Source organism: Salvia hispanica, chromosome 3 (assembly GCF_023119035.1).
Source record: "Salvia hispanica cultivar TCC Black 2014 chromosome 3, UniMelb_Shisp_WGS_1.0, whole genome shotgun sequence".
Classification (NCBI taxonomy): domain Eukaryota; kingdom Viridiplantae; phylum Streptophyta; class Magnoliopsida; order Lamiales; family Lamiaceae; genus Salvia; species Salvia hispanica.
In genome coordinates, this window is record NC_062967.1 from 300,310 (window position 1) to 316,424 (window position 16,115).

At 39.0% G+C, this 16,115-nt stretch overlaps 4 protein-coding genes across 4 annotated transcripts; 2 read left to right on the forward strand and 2 right to left on the reverse strand.

Moving 5' to 3' along the window:
• Positions 1-398: 398 nt before the first annotated feature.
• Positions 399-1,898, reverse strand: LOC125212857 (probable membrane-associated kinase regulator 2). The gene is made up of 2 exons (XM_048113134.1): positions 840-1,898; positions 399-758 (listed from the first exon to the last, which is right to left on the reverse strand). Exons 1-2 carry the CDS (start codon positions 1,837-1,839, stop codon positions 649-651), a joined length of 1,110 nt encoding a protein of 369 aa, XP_047969091.1. The 5' UTR covers positions 1,840-1,898; the 3' UTR covers positions 399-648.
• Positions 1,899-5,557: 3,659 nt separating this feature from the next.
• On the reverse strand, positions 5,558-8,394 carry LOC125212196 (uncharacterized protein YpgQ). Its single transcript, XM_048112289.1, has 7 exons — positions 8,035-8,394; positions 7,698-7,728; positions 7,077-7,095; positions 6,630-6,727; positions 6,393-6,491; positions 6,023-6,195; positions 5,558-5,841 (listed from the first exon to the last, which is right to left on the reverse strand). The coding sequence occupies exons 1-7, from the start codon at positions 8,206-8,208 to the stop codon at positions 5,755-5,757; spliced, it is 681 nt and encodes a 226-aa protein (XP_047968246.1). The 5' UTR covers positions 8,209-8,394; the 3' UTR covers positions 5,558-5,754.
• Positions 8,395-9,777: 1,383 nt separating this feature from the next.
• Positions 9,778-12,292, forward strand: LOC125214138 (glycosyl hydrolase 5 family protein-like). Its single transcript, XM_048115036.1, has 3 exons — positions 9,778-10,344; positions 10,546-11,143; positions 11,754-12,292. The coding sequence occupies exons 1-3, from the start codon at positions 9,778-9,780 to the stop codon at positions 12,185-12,187; spliced, it is 1,599 nt and encodes a 532-aa protein (XP_047970993.1). The 3' UTR covers positions 12,188-12,292.
• An 878-nt stretch (positions 12,293-13,170) lies between these two features.
• On the forward strand, positions 13,171-15,121 carry LOC125214145 (glycosyl hydrolase 5 family protein-like). The gene is made up of 3 exons (XM_048115047.1): positions 13,171-13,758; positions 13,959-14,550; positions 14,697-15,121. Exons 1-3 carry the CDS (start codon positions 13,171-13,173, stop codon positions 15,119-15,121), a joined length of 1,605 nt encoding a protein of 534 aa, XP_047971004.1.
• Positions 15,122-16,115: the final 994 nt, after the last annotated feature.

Here is a 16,115-nt window from a genome sequence, read left to right on the forward strand (position 1 = left end):
TATTGTTGCATGCGACAAATATGCACACACATGCCAATATACAAGAGCAAAAGCAAGAATCTCACCATTTACTATATCTTTCACCCAAAACAAACAATTTCATTTATTCACATCTCAATCAAACTCAACTTTATTGCCTAATTCTCTTCCTTTGATAAAAATATGACTACATAGTCATTCAAAAAGCTTTAAACTTTACTACTGTTGTTCAAGTCCTTGTCTCCCCTTTTCCCCACCCCTCAATCCACATTTCACCTCCCACCTTCACTTTTCTTCACTTCACATATCTACCATATCTTCTTGTTGAAAGATAATTTGTCAAATAAATCATGAAATTTAAGTAAAATTTTGATGATAGTAACATTTTTTGAAGTGATGAAGATGGGGAACTTTAGAAAGAAACAAAGCACAAGTAATAATGCATTACTCATTCCTCAGTCATTTGCCATACCTCAATTTGAAGCACTCAAATCGAAGTAACCAAATAAAATAAAAAGAGCATTACTACCTTAGTGCTCTTTCGGCCTAGCACTTTGACCTACACTAGTTTATATCTTTATCAATAAAATTAAAAACACATACAATAAAATAAAATAAAATAAAATAAAAACATTACTTACAATCATTATTATTTATTTAATTTCATTCCTAAACATTATCTAATCCCTTCTTCTTAGCTTCTGATCCGGAGGTTGAAGACGACGTCGTTGCAGACGGATCACTAACTGAACGGCTTAACATTGAAGACGAATCAACCTCTGCAAAATTCAATTCTATTCATCAATTTCTAAAAACTTAAATTAAATTCAATTTTGAAGAAAAATGGAAAAAAAAATTACCTCGAGAGGTATTGAATGATTTTTTGCAGTGCAAAATGGCGCCTTGGATTCCGTCCTGCACCTGCAGCAGCGAGTCGTCGCGGCGGTCGGAGGGAGGCGCCGCCGCCGCAGCTGCGGCGGCGGCGGAGGCGGATCGGCTTTTCCCCAAGTGCTTCCGCACGACCTTCAGCCCTGCCTGCAGATTCTTCCCCTGCGAATTCTTCACATTGCTCTCCGGCGGCGACGCGGCGGCGCCGCCGGGGAGCTTCAGCTTCTTCACGTAGCGCTTGGAGACGCGAATGTAGAAAGGTTTCACCATTTTCAGATACTTAGCCACGACTTCCTTGGGCAATTTCCGTTCATCCGACGCCGGATTCGCCTCCGATTCGTGAACTGGGGGTTTCTCCTTGGCGCTGCCGTCTCTGGTGAACAAATTGACGAGCGGCGCCTCTTCTAGCTTCAGCTTCACGAAGAATTTCCCGCTCGATTTCGCCCTCGCGGCGGCGGAATCGTCGGCCGCGTCGCCGTTGGCGGATTTCGATTTCTTCAGCTTGAGCATGAGCACGCGGAATTTGGAGGCGGATTTGACCAGGAACACGGGGAACCTAGGGTTCTCGCCGGCGGCGTTGAGCAGGATGCTGGAGGGCTCGATCGCCACCATATCCCCTTTGAAAAAGAGGTCGTCGGAAGGAGAAGAAGCCGCGGCGTTCTGATCCGTACATTCATTGCTAGAGAGAGAGAATTTGAGCTCCGCTTCTTCTTCCTCTTCCTCTTCGGTGTCGGTTTCGTCGTCAGATTGGGGGATTTTGACGTCGTTTTCGAGCGATGCGGCGGTGTCGCTATCGGGGTCGGGTAGGGCGAATTCGAGGTCGAAGTAGGGCCCGTCTTCGCCGTCGGAGGAGTAAGGGCTCACGGCGGCGGAGACGGTGGTTTTAGGGGTGGATTTTGCGGCGGTGGTGGCTGCAGCAGCGGCGCCGGCGCCACTAGTGCGCCAGTATTTGAGTAAACTGAAGGCCTCCATGGTTGGTAGAGCCAGAGAGATAGAGAGAGCAATAAAAGGGTTTTACAAAATATATTGATGAATTTGTGAATCATATACGACTTTCTTATTATAATGTCACATTTTATATAAAACTAATTTATAATCTATTCATTTTCGTCTCATTTAGTTTATCCCCAGTTTTTAGCCAAGTGCTACATTGGTTTCTCCCTTATTTCTCCCTTATTTCTCCCTAACTCAACATTTCATTTTTACATCATTATTTTTTATATTATTTAATTTTCCCTACAAATGTATTTAATAAATAGACTAATAATGAACAATTCATCGTTGTATTAATCATTGGAAAATATAATACAACGAGAAAAAAAAAACTACAAATAAAAAACGCAAATAAACAAAGATTTAAAAAAAAAAATCTAAGACGGAGGGGCGGAGGGGCGTCGGGATCGAGCCCAGCGTACTCTGCGGAGGTGTTGGATGCATTTCCAGAGGGCCGCCTTTTCTTCGGGGGTCCCGCCGCCGGTGAAGTACAGCGTGTACATGCAGGTCAGATTGGCGACATTGCTCGAATAAGTGGCTTTTTCTAAGTCGATGACGGATTCCGACGCGACTTCCGACGTTGCGCCCTTCCCCTTCCGCCTCCCCTTCGCCTTCTTCACTCCCTCCGGGCGCTCGTGCGGACCATCCCCACTCAAGTCGATGTGGGCCGCGCTCCCCTCGCTCTCCGAAACGCTAAGTCGCGAGCGCACCGATTTCCCGTGCAGCGCGTCGTGCATTCCGTCCGGAATTTGGGGAGATCCTTCAGCTTATCGTAGATGTTCCAATACTTGAAGCCCTTCGTCGACAAGTACTGGCTACTATACATCCGGATGGCCTCATCTCGGACCATGTGCTCGTTACGGCCACTCGTCATGTGAGTCATCAAGTTAGAATAAATACCGTTGAAGTGCCCGCAGTCCCTCATGAGGCGCTCCCAATGCCGACGGATCGCCTCGTTGCCATGGTCCTTCATTGAGGCGGTCTTGTGGCTCCTGTACTTCGCGGCAATCCGGCTCCCCGAATATGATCTCGGTCCGGTAGTTGCTTTGCGCTCCGCGTCTGTGACGTGTCCGCCCGACGATCGGCTATCGGCTCGGACTCTTGCGAGTGTAAGTAGTCACTTACCCGCTTCGGCTCTCATCGGAACCCGTATCGGTCGCGGCCAAGCGACGCCGGCGCCTTCCCCCTCCCGCTCCTAGAAGGCGGCTCGGTGGGCGTTTCTTCCACCTCGAAGTCCTCCGCGCTCGGTGTCGCGGCACTGAGATTCTTGGTCGCTGGGGTTGATCCGGGGTGTCGGCTGGGGCCGATACACATCGTCGGCTGGAAAGGGCATTCTGCCGGCAGAGTTGAAGTACGGAGAAAGTCTCCGCGCCGGAGGAGTCTGCAAAGGAGACGGACCCCCGTATGGAAGTTGGCCGGGAGGAGAACCCATCGCCAACAACGAGTGCATCCATTGCTCGTTTGCTTCATCCGTGTTGGGAATTTGTGAACTCGACTCTTTCCCCTTACCCTTATCCTTACCCGATCGGGAACTTTTCTTCCAAAAGCTCATAATTTTGATGAAAATTGAAGATTGGGAGAAGAGATTGAAAATGGAGAGAATGAAGATTGTGGGTGATGAATGGAGGAAGTGGAGGAAATATTTATAGGGGTGGAATGTAAAATAGCCGTTGGGTTCAAAAAAAAAAAAAAAAAAAAAATTTTAATTATCGCCGATTATCGCCGAGCGTCGCCACAGTGGCCGGCGATCGCTCGGCGATAATCCGGCGCCGGCGCCACTAGTGCGCCAGTATTTGAGTAAACTGAAGGCCTCCATGGTTGGTAGAGCCAGAGAGATAGAGAGAGCAATAAAAGGGTTTTACAAAATATATTGATGAATTTGTGAATCATATACGACTTTCTTATTATAATGTCACATTTTATATAAAACTAATTTATAATCTATTCATTTTCGTCTCATTTAGTTTATTTAGAGTACTCCCTCAATTTTACTCACTGATCCGGCACGGATTTTAAAAAATTTAATTGAAAGTGAGTTGAAAAAGTTAGTGGGATGTGAGTCATACTTTGAAAATATTAGTTTTATAATAAAATGTAAGTAGGAATAAGTTAGTGGAATATGAGGTCCACTACCAAAAATGGTAAAAGTGAAGTGTGTCAAATTATGTGGGACAGCCCAAAATGGAAAACTGAGTAAAATTATGTGGGACGGAAGGAGTCCATTTTATTTTGTTAACTTTTTACCAACGAGTTGTAGCGCAGTTGGCAGCGCGGAGGTCATGGGTTCAAACCCCACCACCCGCTGGGAGACTTTCGGCCTTAATCCGCAAACCCGGTTGAACAGGATTAGTCGGATTCCGTCGAAGATGGGTTCAGTACACATGTGGTCAAAAAAAAAAAAAAATATACACTAAATTTTTTTTCTACAATTAAATACTCCATTCTCTTTCTATCTCTATTTAATACTTATGGACATATTTTCTCTTTATAATAATTGGAGCATCTTCAAAGAGAAAAGTTAAATTGAGAAGATATATATTTCTCATTTGCCTTCTAAAAAGATTAATTATACCTTCTCAATAACCGATGTAATACAAAATATTCCCTCTGTCCCACAAAGTTTGTCTCATTTTACCATTTTCCACAAAGTTTGTCCCAATTGGAATCTTTTTAAAAATAGACATTAAATACACCTTCTCAATCTCTTCAATATGGGACTTTTATTCCACTAAACACCTCCATTTAATACAAAGTCAAAAAATTTATTAAAATCTGTGCTAAGTCAAACTGGGACAAACTTTATAGGACAAATGGAGTAACTAGTAAGACGTTTCCCTTGAAAGGAAGTTCGAATAAATTTCTACCGAATGATTAACTCATCAATTAACTGCCGTCAATGAATCTTGAATTTCTTGTATACTTCATAAAATCATTCATCCTATCAGATATTCATGTTATATTATTAACCTAGCTATAGATTATTTAGAGTTGATAATTGAAATCTACTAGATATTAAAGTTGTATAGTCAGACCAACTAAAAAATGTACTACTCCGTCAACTTTATTAATATATTGATGATTGAGATACAAACTTTTAGATTCTAACTTAAATATGTCATTTTCAATTTTCATTCAAGTTTATGGAGTGACAATTGAGCTATTTTGAGCCAATTAAAGTTACTACCCCTACTATATATCCTTGTAATAATGTTCTGTCAAAAAATTGACTTTATGATTTTCTTTCTTGATTTTTATTTCTACTTTTTATATACACCTATTTTAAATACTCATAACCAAAATTTTCAACTGACAAAAAAAAGGGAATTTTATGTAAAATGGTTTACAAAGAGAACTAATTTCCCCTTTCAAATCCTTTCCCATGAAAGTTCTCTTTCTTGCACCAAAGCAAAACACACAGAGAGTAAAAACTCTGTACTAGTACTTGAAAAGGAATGGGAGGGGTAAATTCGGTAAGAACAAGACATTATTACAACATTTATTTGTCTGTATACGTACACGTACGTATAAATAATTATATTGTGACAGTAAGTCATGTGATGCAGCAGTTTTGTCAGCCTGCAATCGCAACGTACCATTTCAATTTTTTCTATCACAACATATGTAAGAATTTGGGACACCTCTTTTATTGCGGGTGTGTGACAAATATCCAACTTACATAAAACACCAACATAGCTGATTGTGTGTGCAATTGGAGAAAAATGGGTTAATATTCTTGGTTCAATAATGAATGAAGCCAACATATGCCCCACCTTCTTTTACAACTCACAAATTCATTGCAAATTCACAAATTTTGCATTTCCAAATCAGAATTTTCAGCAACTGAATCATATCGTAGAGTAAATTATGACAAAAATACATAGGTTTACGAGAGCCTCATGCTCTCCCGTCCCATTCTTCGTAAAACTCTTCCAAGAACTCCTCCATGAACTTGTGCCTTTTTTCCGCCCTTCTCTGTCCAGCCTGCAATCATCATTAACTTTGTTGAAACGACACACGAAACATGTTTAACTCTTAATTTGTGCGTTGCTCCTAAAACTAGAGATTTCGTGCAGAATGTTGATTTTAAATAGCATATGCTATCATCTAACTCGAGTTGTTCGAAGAAAACAAACTTATTTATGCATAACTGGATGGACCGGACCTTAGTTTTCATCAGTGTCTTCAATTTGAGAAGCTTCTCGTGAAAATGGTTCACTGTTGTCTGCTCGTCTTTATTCATGTAATTTTCCTTGGACAGATCAGACCGAGGCTTTATCTGGGGATCATGGAGCGCCCTATTCCTGCTTCCCCCAAACGTAAAGCATCGAGCAATTCCTAAAAGCAACTCTATCAGCAATCACAGTTCAAAAACTGAATCATGCTTGTGAAGTAAATCATTTGACTCTTCAGTCATTACAATAGATTTTGCGGGGAAAAGGGTTTCTCAGTTCCTTTCCGCTCTTCGTTTTCCAACTTGGGTTATGAATTATGATCAAAATAAATCTTCAGAGAATTTTGAGTAAGTAACATACCTATTGCGCCAATTGCATCAAGGCGATCAGCATCTTGTACCACTCCAAATTCTGGACAACGAGTGCTATCTGTAAGCCCACCAATTTCCTCCTTGAAGCCTGAAGAATGTTAGCAAATTCTATTATATACCAGAAGACGGCTTCATGTCACAATATACAGCGAATGCAATACAGAACTGCAACACGCAAAATGATCCACCGGGGAACAAAAGAAAGAAAAGCTTCGGGGTTGCTTACCCATTCCCTTTATTATGCTTAATATACTCGTCTTCGTATTTTCATCTACACCTTCCTCCACGAGAAAGTTCTCAACAATTTTTCCTTCTGATGGATCCCTAAAATAACCATTTTAATAAGACAAAAGACTAAGAGAGAGAATGATACTGAATTTGAATCAATGGAGAAACAAGGCAAGGGCCGCACCATCAACCTTTGGAGAAATACTTGCAGATTTTAACCAAAGGTCATTATAAGTTGGGAGAAACATATCAAGGATTTTAATTACAAACATAAGTTAATGCATCTGATTTCAAGTAATGCATAAACCATGTGAAGATAATTTTATGCTTAAGGGTATGGGAAAAACTTTTTCCAAGTAGTGGGGCTAATATAAAAAAGGATCTAAAATATATTGTTAAAACAAAGTAGACAAAAACAGAGTCACTTAATAAGAGCAACACCAACCTCATATACTTATAGTCCCCTGCAATTTTCAGGCAAAAAATAAAACAAGAGAAAAAAAATATAGTTAGTACGAAAAGAAAAGAAATAGAGCAAGAGAGCATAATATAGCTGCCAGAAGTAGTGTAGTCCAAATGCATATGGAATGTACATCCTTAAGGGTAAATAATACTTAAGCAACTACCCGGAGATTACACTCAATCAAGCCATACTTGATACTAACGTATTCTACTTGATGCAAAGTTTGCCATCACAGTTACATGAAGGTGCTAGCTAAACATTTCCATAAACTCCTTATCTTGCCATAGAGCATACCATGTTGCATTTTGATCCTCGGAAAACTAATACTCCATCAAGGTACGTTAACGTCTAGTTCCATATCAATTTTAATTAGGCAGCATTGACCATCTATTCAGAGTTAAGTCATGACAGGAAAGAAATGATACCGATGATTTCAACAAGATCAAAGATTTATCAGTAAAAAAAGACAATAAAACCCAAAGGAACTGAGGAAGTGTTGCCATTCTTCATCTATTTAATCCAATTAGACGACATGGAAAACACGGTGGCAGCCAATTCGAAGCCTAATATGAACTAAAAGTCGAAGGGAAAATGCATCATTACCTATATCATGTAAAAGTGCAGCTAACTCCACCTGAGTAAGAGAAAGACAAGATCCCAGCATACATGTTTAGATTAGTCATATATGAAACACAGAACTCAAATGCAGAAACAAGAAGACAAATACAGTATTTTGAATGCTTAACTATATGAATCAAAACCTACTCATACAAAGTAGAATTCGCAATGCTTAGTGCCCAAAATCGAGGATGAATCTTAACAATCATGATTAGAAGGACATAAAGCACAATCATAAAGCACAATTAGTAATAACAATCAAGATTAGAAGGAAATGATTTCAAAATTAGGGTGAAACTGAAAAGAGGGGGAAGCAGCTCACGATGAACATGGAGTGGGGAGAAGCGGATAAACCCTCGTCACGGGCAAGTGAGAGAGCAAGGTCTCTCACTCTGAAGACGTGGGCGGCGTCGTGGGATGCATCGTTTCCTTTCATGGTGGATTTAACCAATTCTTCTGCTTTGAGCAGTATGTCTCTCCCAATTTGCTCTCCCATTTTCAAGGGATTGATTAGTGGAGGAAAATGGTTTGATTTGAGGTGCAAAGGTTCGATTTTTTTCTCTACTTTGTTTGGCAAAAAAGAGCAGAAAACTACGCCTCGCAAACTAAAAACGGATCAAAGATTCTTCTTTTCTTTCAGAAAGAGATGGTTAATTATTCGACTGACTACCAATTTGGACTTAGACTTGACTTGGACTGAGACTGTGAAGAGCCAACGCAGAGTGTTGTTTTTCACAGCGGTGGTTTGCGGCGGTTTTCGGTAACTTGAAGTCATAAGAGCATCCACTATAGGAGAGCTGCGGCTCGTGGCTCTCCCGTGGCTCGGCCGCGGCTCCCTATAGTGCGAAACATGGGCGTTTGTGGCGGGGGTTGTCCACGAGAGCGCCACTCATGTGGCCCGGCCGTGGCTCTCCCTATTTTCAATTTTTTTTTATTCTATAAGTATACACAATTTTTTTTACCCCATCCTACACAAATTCTATAAATATACCCATTTTTAATTAAAATATACACAAAATGAAAAAAATAAATTATTTAGTGGCTTGGGCATGTCTATTACAGTGGAAAACATGGACGTTGGGAGCCCGACCACGATTTTGTGGCCTGGCCACATTTTGTGGCTTAGTCCGGCCAACTATAATGGAAACTCTAAAAGGCGGCTTTTAACACTTTCTCTAGTTTATCGTAAAAATATCACTATCTTTTTTAATAATTTCAAAATCAGAATAACTCGATAAATTTACTGTACAATTTACACTGATAAAGGCATCACTTAATTTTTAATTTTTTTTTAATGTCTACTGATAAATGAATGCATCAATTAATTTATAGAGTATGAATAAAACAAAACTAAGGTGGTCGAACTTTAATTGATTAATTAAAATGTGTGTAGTCAACATCATGGATGTAGTTGTTGGACTAATACTAGATTGGGAAAAAGTGTATGGCCCGGTTCGACTATATATCATAATGTTGACCGCCCAAAGTCCAATCAAATTATTAGAAATAGTTCTTTAGTTCAACCTCTAAATTAGCTAGATCCTAATTCCCTAGTTTTTAGACCACTGAAAATATCGTAGTTACATTGACTAAAACAGTTGCATAAATATAATTGAGTATTAATTATTGTTACATCCTCTTCAAAAGAAGAATTAGCATTATAATAAAATTATATTATTAGATTTTTATAGTTATAAGGAAATTTCTCTATTAAAAGTTTAAAACCATATTGATGGCGTATAACTCTCATTGTTGACATATAAGAAAAAGTAAAGCACCATTTTTACAACCGATAATTCTGTGCAAATTTATGTGACTTACGAACTTCAATAAATAATGGCTTGAATACAATGTCATTTTCCCCTCAGAGACCACCTAATCCCTTCCTCAATTTCTTTCATTAATTCAAGGAGTCTATATAGTGTCCAAATCTTGGTAAGATACAGATACAATTTTGTTCCAATGTTGTTGTAAAAATTAACAACCTTTATCCCCCTCCTCCCATATATATTGTCACACTAATATTTGAGGCTCAATTGATCAAATAATTGTTCAGGCATAACCCATGAATAACATCTTCCTAAGACACTTGTTGCTTCTCTCCTTAGCAAACCTAGTCTTCTCACTCCCTCTCTCAACAAGGTCAAGATGGATTGTGGATGATCTCAGTGGGGCCCGGGTGAAGCTCGCTTGCGTCAACTGGGCGGCCCACCTCGAGCCCATGTTGGCCGAAGGGCTTGACAAGAAGCCTGTCGGCCACATTGCGGCCCACATAAAAGATATGGGATACAATTGTGTGCGCCTCACGTGGGCCACCTATATGTTCACCCGGTATCCCAGGACCACCGTGGCCCAGTCCTTTCACAGGCTTGGGCTCCGCGATGCTAGGATTGGGATAGCCAGGAACAATCCAGGCTTTCTCAACCTCACCGTGGTCGAAGCGCAACAGGCAGTGGTGGAAGAGCTTGTAGGGAAGGGTCTAATGGTTGTACTAGACAACCATGTGAGCCAGCCCATGTGGTGTTGTGGTGATCATGATGGAAATGGCTTCTTTGGGGATGAGGATTTTGATCCCAATGAGTGGCTACGTGGCTTGGAAATTGTGGCCAAACGATACAAAGATACACCGATGGTAAGTTTATTTAGGTTTGATTCAATTTCTTCGGAAATTTCAAACCTGGTCAAAGTTCATGATTTTAAGATAATGTTTCAAGTTTGTAGGAAAATTCAAAATCTGATCAAAATTCGTGATATTAGCCACTAGTAGCTCAAAATAATCCCACTAATTTTGTTAAGGATATTTTTTTAATCCAATATATTGATCGCCATACAGGTAGTGGGCATGAGTCTGCGTAACGAACTTCGTGGGGCGCACGAGAATTCAACCATATGGTACAAGTACATCGAGAAAGGAGCAAGACGGATCCACAAAGCAAACCCAAACCTCGTGGTGATCGTCTCCGGACTGCACTACGATGTTAGCTTAGGGTTCTTGAAGCAAAGGCCGTTGAAGAAAACATTCAAGAACAAGTTAGTCTATGAATTTCATCGATACGTATTCTCAAAGGGGCAGAGGAATTTGTGGCTAACAAAGCCTTTCCATGAAGCTTGTGATAGTGTTAGAGGGGAGATTGAGAGAGAGGCTGGATTTCTGATTAAGGGTGAAAATGCATCACCTTTATTTGCTAGTGAATTTGGGATCAACCAGATGGAAATGGGCCGGGTCGAGAGATTGTTTTTGGGCTGCTTCTTGGGCTTTTTGGCGGAAAAGGATCTGGATTGGAGTGTGTGGGCTTTGCAAGGAGGGTATTATATTAGGAGTGGGGTTCGTGGGCTTGATGAGACTTACGGCATGCTGGATTCGGGTTGGAGCTCCATTCGGAACCCGGATTTTCATCACCAACTTGGGCTTGTTCAACAAAAAATCCAAGGTATAATTCGATCACTGTAGGTTTCATTCGTTCATAAAAAATAAACTATTTTTTTATTCTAGTTTGCTAACTAAAACAATTTCCATATCTAACTGAAATTTTAGTAAATTTCAGATTTTTAGATCGATTTAAATATGATCTGGAGTATTTCAAAATGGAAAAAATTGAAATTCAAACTTTTTAAATACACATTTTTATGAAAAAAATGAGTTTATGAAAAAAAAAAATCTCTCTTTTTAGTTTCTTTGGACATGTTTATGCATTTTCGCACTTTTGGACAATACATTTCGTCTCAAATTCATTTTTAATAAAGTTATGAATTTTTAGATTGGAATTTACGAAAATTGAAACCGAAATATGAATGTTCACCCTACATTGATGAGATGAAAAATTGTGGGGTATTGATCATGTATCACTCACTATTTTTCATCTTTAGCTTTTAGTTTGAGTACACCGTTGGACTAGCTCTAAACCCAAATATTTAGGGTTACTAGTAAAAAATTTAATTTAATAAAATTTCAGTTCGATTAGCATGCAATCAAAGTAGGGCTGGTTTGAAAATTGATGGTCACTCGATTGACATATAACATAACGTTTTATTGTTTTGTAGATCCTAATTCAAGGGTTCCTACATACCAAATTTTGTACCATCCGTTAAGTGGAGGATGTATTCAAGTCCACAATAGGGAAATTTACTTGGGAAATTGTCAAAATTTCAGTCGATGGAATTATGATCGGAATACTCATTCTATCCAATTGGTTGACACCGAATTGTGTCTCTCGACTACCGGAGATGGGATTCCGGCAACACTATCTCGGAATTGCAATGGTGGAAAGAGTCGATGGGAATTGCTTTCAAACACCAAATTTCAAGTGGCAAATAGGGATGAGAATGGGAATTATTTGTGCTTGGAATTGGATGTTAACAATTCATCAAGAGTTTTGACTAGCAAGTGTTTTTGTTTGGGGCAAGATGAAGATATGAAGTGCCTACAGTCTCCCCAAAGCCAGTGGTTTAAGCTTATAATAGGAAATGTTAGCTAAAATGGCTTGGAGTTAAGTTTTATTATTTGATTTTTTTTTAATCTCGTGGTTTGTTTATCATCACAGCCACTAATTATTGGTGTTATATGAAGTTACATATGGATGATAATGAAATTTATAATGAAAGGGAGAGGTTAATTACCATTCAATAACCGAATTACAAACCTTTTAGTAGCTAGTACCATTAATTATTATCAAACGATTTTAATCTCATCCATTTTCTTATAAGATATTTTCTGACAAATTTTAATAGGAAAGCACTTTATAAAAATCTTACACACTCACTTACACTTGGTTAGGTGATACGAATCTCCGATATAATGATTGTATGATAAATGTGTTTATGAAGTGAATTGCGATTTGTCATAAAAGAATAAGGGAGTTAGAGAATGTGAAAAGGAAACTCTCTCCCCTATCCTATCTCACACGTATTTAGCAAATACTCCCTCCGTCCCCCATTAAGAGTCACACTTTTCCATTTCGCTTCGTCCTCAATTAAGAGTCACACTTCATTTTTACCATAAATAGTAAGTAGGTCTCACATTCCACTAACTCACTTCACTCACATTTTATATAAAACCAATATAAAAAGGTGGGTCCCACATTCCACTAACTTTTTAACTAACTTTTCTTTACATTTCTTAAAACCCGTGCCCGGTCAAACTGTGACTCCTAATCGGGGACGGATGGAGTACTTTTATAAATCGCAATAATTCAGTTAAATAATTACTATAAACAAAACCAAATTCAAATGCATGTAATGGATAAACACACAATATATTTAGATCACATTTCAGCCATCCAATTCCAATCCAAAGTATCTGGTAAAGCATTACACATATCTCGTTAACTATATGGAAATAGTCATTTAGTAGGGTTTCCATAAACTATATTTTCGTTTAATAACCAAATCTCTCCATCCAACCTTTTAATTGTATATAAATTAACACGAAAACATGAAAAGAAATCACACAAAAACAACAATGACAAACAAAATGAATCACCACGCCATTTTAATGGCTCTTTTCCTTGTTCAAGTCGTCTCCTTCTCCAAATCCGCGCCGCTGTCGACGTACTCCCGATGGATAGTCGACAGCGTGATCGGGCAGCGCGTGAAGCTCGCGTGCGTGAACTGGCCTTCACACTTGGAGCCGATGATCGCAGAGGGCTTAGACAAGAAGCCGATGGACGACATAATTCAAAAGATAATTGAAAATGGGTTCAACTGCGTTAGGTTTACGTGGCCGACGTACATGTTCACGAGGCCGGATTACAGAAACCTTAGGGTTTCCGAATCCTTGGATAAATACAACCTCACGGCCGCGAAAGCCGGGATTGCCAAAAACAATCCTTGGATCCTGAGAATGACGGTGGTGGAGCTTCACAAGGCGGTGGTTGGGGAGCTCGGGAAGAAGAAGGTGATGGTGGTGCTCGATAACCACGTCAGCCTGCCCACGTGGTGCTGCGCTGGCAACGACGGGAATGGATTTTTCGGGGATGCTTACTTTGACCCCAAGGAGTGGTTGCAAGGCCTAGCTGCAGTGGCCACAGCATATAAGGGTTTTCCTCAGGTAATTAAGTGGATTTATTTTCTTATAAACCTTATTGGGCTTAAAGCCTCAAATTCCAAACTCTAAAATCTCGTGCCGCCCAATAAAGAAGCCTATCTTTTTTAGGACAGATGGAGTATTTTTTATTGGGTTTATACTTACCAAAATTAAACATGACCTAAAACTAACTAACATTGATCCACTTGGTCACATTCACATAGGTTGTGGGCATGAGCTTGAGAAACGAGCTACGAGGGGGGCGACAGAACGAGCCGGACTGGTACAAGTATATGCAAGAAGGAGCCAACACAATCCACGCGCAAAACCCTGATTTGCTAGTCATTGTCTCGGGTCTATACACGGACACCAACCTCGGGTATCTGAGGTCGAAGGCGTTCCAAGTTAACTTCGCCAACAAATTAGTGTTCGAGGCACACTGGTACACGTTCGGCATCCCTGACAAGGCCTGGACTGACCAAACCAACAATCTATGTGCCACCGTCACCAAAAGGGCACAAGACAATTACCTCTTCTTGACTAGTGCCAAAGACTCTTTTCCTGTTTTCATAAGTGAATTTGGGATTAATGAGAAATCTCCGAGTGTTGCAGACAGCAGATACATAACTTGTTTCCTGGCTGCTGTGGCTGACTTCGATCTCGATTGGGCTTTGTGGAGTTTGCAAGGAAGCTACATACTTAGGGAGGGCAAAGTTAATCTTGATGAATCTTATGGGATTCTTGATATCAATTGGGATCGTCTCAGAAACCCTGGCTTTGTTAGCAGGTTGCAAATTATCCAACAGATCAATCAAGGTACGAATTTCTCGTGTTGCGTGTAAATATTTGATTGTCCATTCACATTGTCACGCAGTGTATCCAGTCAATTATACTTAGTGTACCGCAAATATCAAATGTGCCCTAACTTACAAACCTCAATTTTATTGTGTTATGTAATTTAGATTTCACATCAGTGAAACCAACATATTACAAAATGTTCCATCCTTTAAGTGGGCAATGTGTGCAAATTGTGAAGGATGATATAGCTCTAGCTAACTGCAACAATGCAAGCCGGTGGGACGAACACCAAGATGGTAGCCCTATAAAGTTGGAGGGGGCTGCAGGGTGCCTCGGTCTGGTCGGAGAAGGGGTGGCACCTCGTGTATCGGAGGATTGTTCCAGCAAGTGGAAGATTGTGTCAAGCTCGGGTCTTCATTTGGCGGCCCAAGATGGGAAAGGGGAATATTTGTGCTTGGAAGTTAATGCTTCGGATTCAAGGATTGTGACAAAGAAATGTTTGTGTGTTGGAAATGATCTTAGTAATTTACGCACATGTGTTGACAATCCTCAATCACAATGGTTTAAATTTGTAGCAGCAAATGTTTGATTTGTTTGGAAATGTGAAGAGATTAATCTGGTTGAAGAATTAGTCAATGTGTATTTGGACCACTGATATTATGAGAATAAATAAACATGGGGTACTATATATACTACTGTATTTTTCTTAATTGTTATAAAAAAAAGATGTCTTTTTAAATGCGTATTATATAGTAGGAGTAGATAAGTTGGTATTTACGCAATTAAATATAGATAGGGATGTGATCATATCATAACTCATATTTATGGTGATAACCTAATAACCCTCATTTTATGGACGAAAAATATCATTTTATGGAACAGAATATCATTTTATGGAATAAAAATATCATTTTTATGCATGCTGAAAAAATATCATTTTATCGTGTATAAATATCATTTTTAGTAAAAATGATACTTTTGACCCATAAAATGATAGGGTTATTAGGTTATCACATAATTATGAGTTATGATATGATCGCACCCTTGGTTGATATATATTTTTTTATTTAAGATCAAGAAAATATGAGTAAGATTTTTTTTTTATAATTTAAGTAACTTTTTTTTTGCGATTTTGGATTTTTGTTTAATTTCATTTTTGAATTTTCAGATAATTCAATTTAGTTCGAATTCATTTTGAATATATTTCTGAATTTCTGTAATGTGGTAGAGTTGGCAAAAAATGTTCGAATATTATTAAATAAACTTGATTTTGTAATAGTAAATATCTAGATATTACAAATATCTAGATATTATGTAGAATTGTCTAGAATATGCATGAAAAAATATCTAGATATTTTTGGGAGAATAGTCTAGATTATAGATATTATATAAGAAATATCTAGATTTTTATAGATAAAAATCTAGATATTTAGAATATAAAATTATCAAATAGATGATTCTAGAATAGGAAGATGACCCCTGTAAATATGGGTAAGTTGTAACCTTTTGTATAAGTGAGAGAAGTTGAATAAGTTCAGAACATGAGAAGTTTGAATAAATTACTCCATCATATATCTAATATA

Coding starts and splice junctions, on each gene's coding strand:
- LOC125212857 (XM_048113134.1), bottom strand. CDS start 1,839: ATGGAGGCCTTCAGTTTACTCAAATACTGGCGCACTAGTGGCGCCGGC. Junction 759..839: donor ATCATTCAATACCTCTCGAG/GTAATTTTTTTT, acceptor TGAATTTTGCAG/AGGTTGATTCGTCTTCAATG.
- LOC125212196 (XM_048112289.1), bottom strand. CDS start 8,208: ATGGGAGAGCAAATTGGGAGAGACATACTGCTCAAAGCAGAAGAATTG. Junction 7,729..8,034: donor CTCCCCACTCCATGTTCATC/GTGAGCTGCTTC, acceptor TCTCTTACTCAG/GTGGAGTTAGCTGCACTTTT. Junction 5,842..6,022: donor AGACACTGATGAAAACTAAG/GTCCGGTCCATC, acceptor TGATGATTGCAG/GCTGGACAGAGAAGGGCGGA.
- LOC125214138 (XM_048115036.1), top strand. CDS start 9,778: ATGAATAACATCTTCCTAAGACACTTGTTGCTTCTCTCCTTAGCAAAC. Junction 10,345..10,545: donor GATACAAAGATACACCGATG/GTAAGTTTATTT, acceptor ATCGCCATACAG/GTAGTGGGCATGAGTCTGCG. Junction 11,144..11,753: donor TGTTCAACAAAAAATCCAAG/GTATAATTCGAT, acceptor ATTGTTTTGTAG/ATCCTAATTCAAGGGTTCCT.
- LOC125214145 (XM_048115047.1), top strand. CDS start 13,171: ATGACAAACAAAATGAATCACCACGCCATTTTAATGGCTCTTTTCCTT. Junction 13,759..13,958: donor CATATAAGGGTTTTCCTCAG/GTAATTAAGTGG, acceptor ACATTCACATAG/GTTGTGGGCATGAGCTTGAG. Junction 14,551..14,696: donor TATCCAACAGATCAATCAAG/GTACGAATTTCT, acceptor TATGTAATTTAG/ATTTCACATCAGTGAAACCA.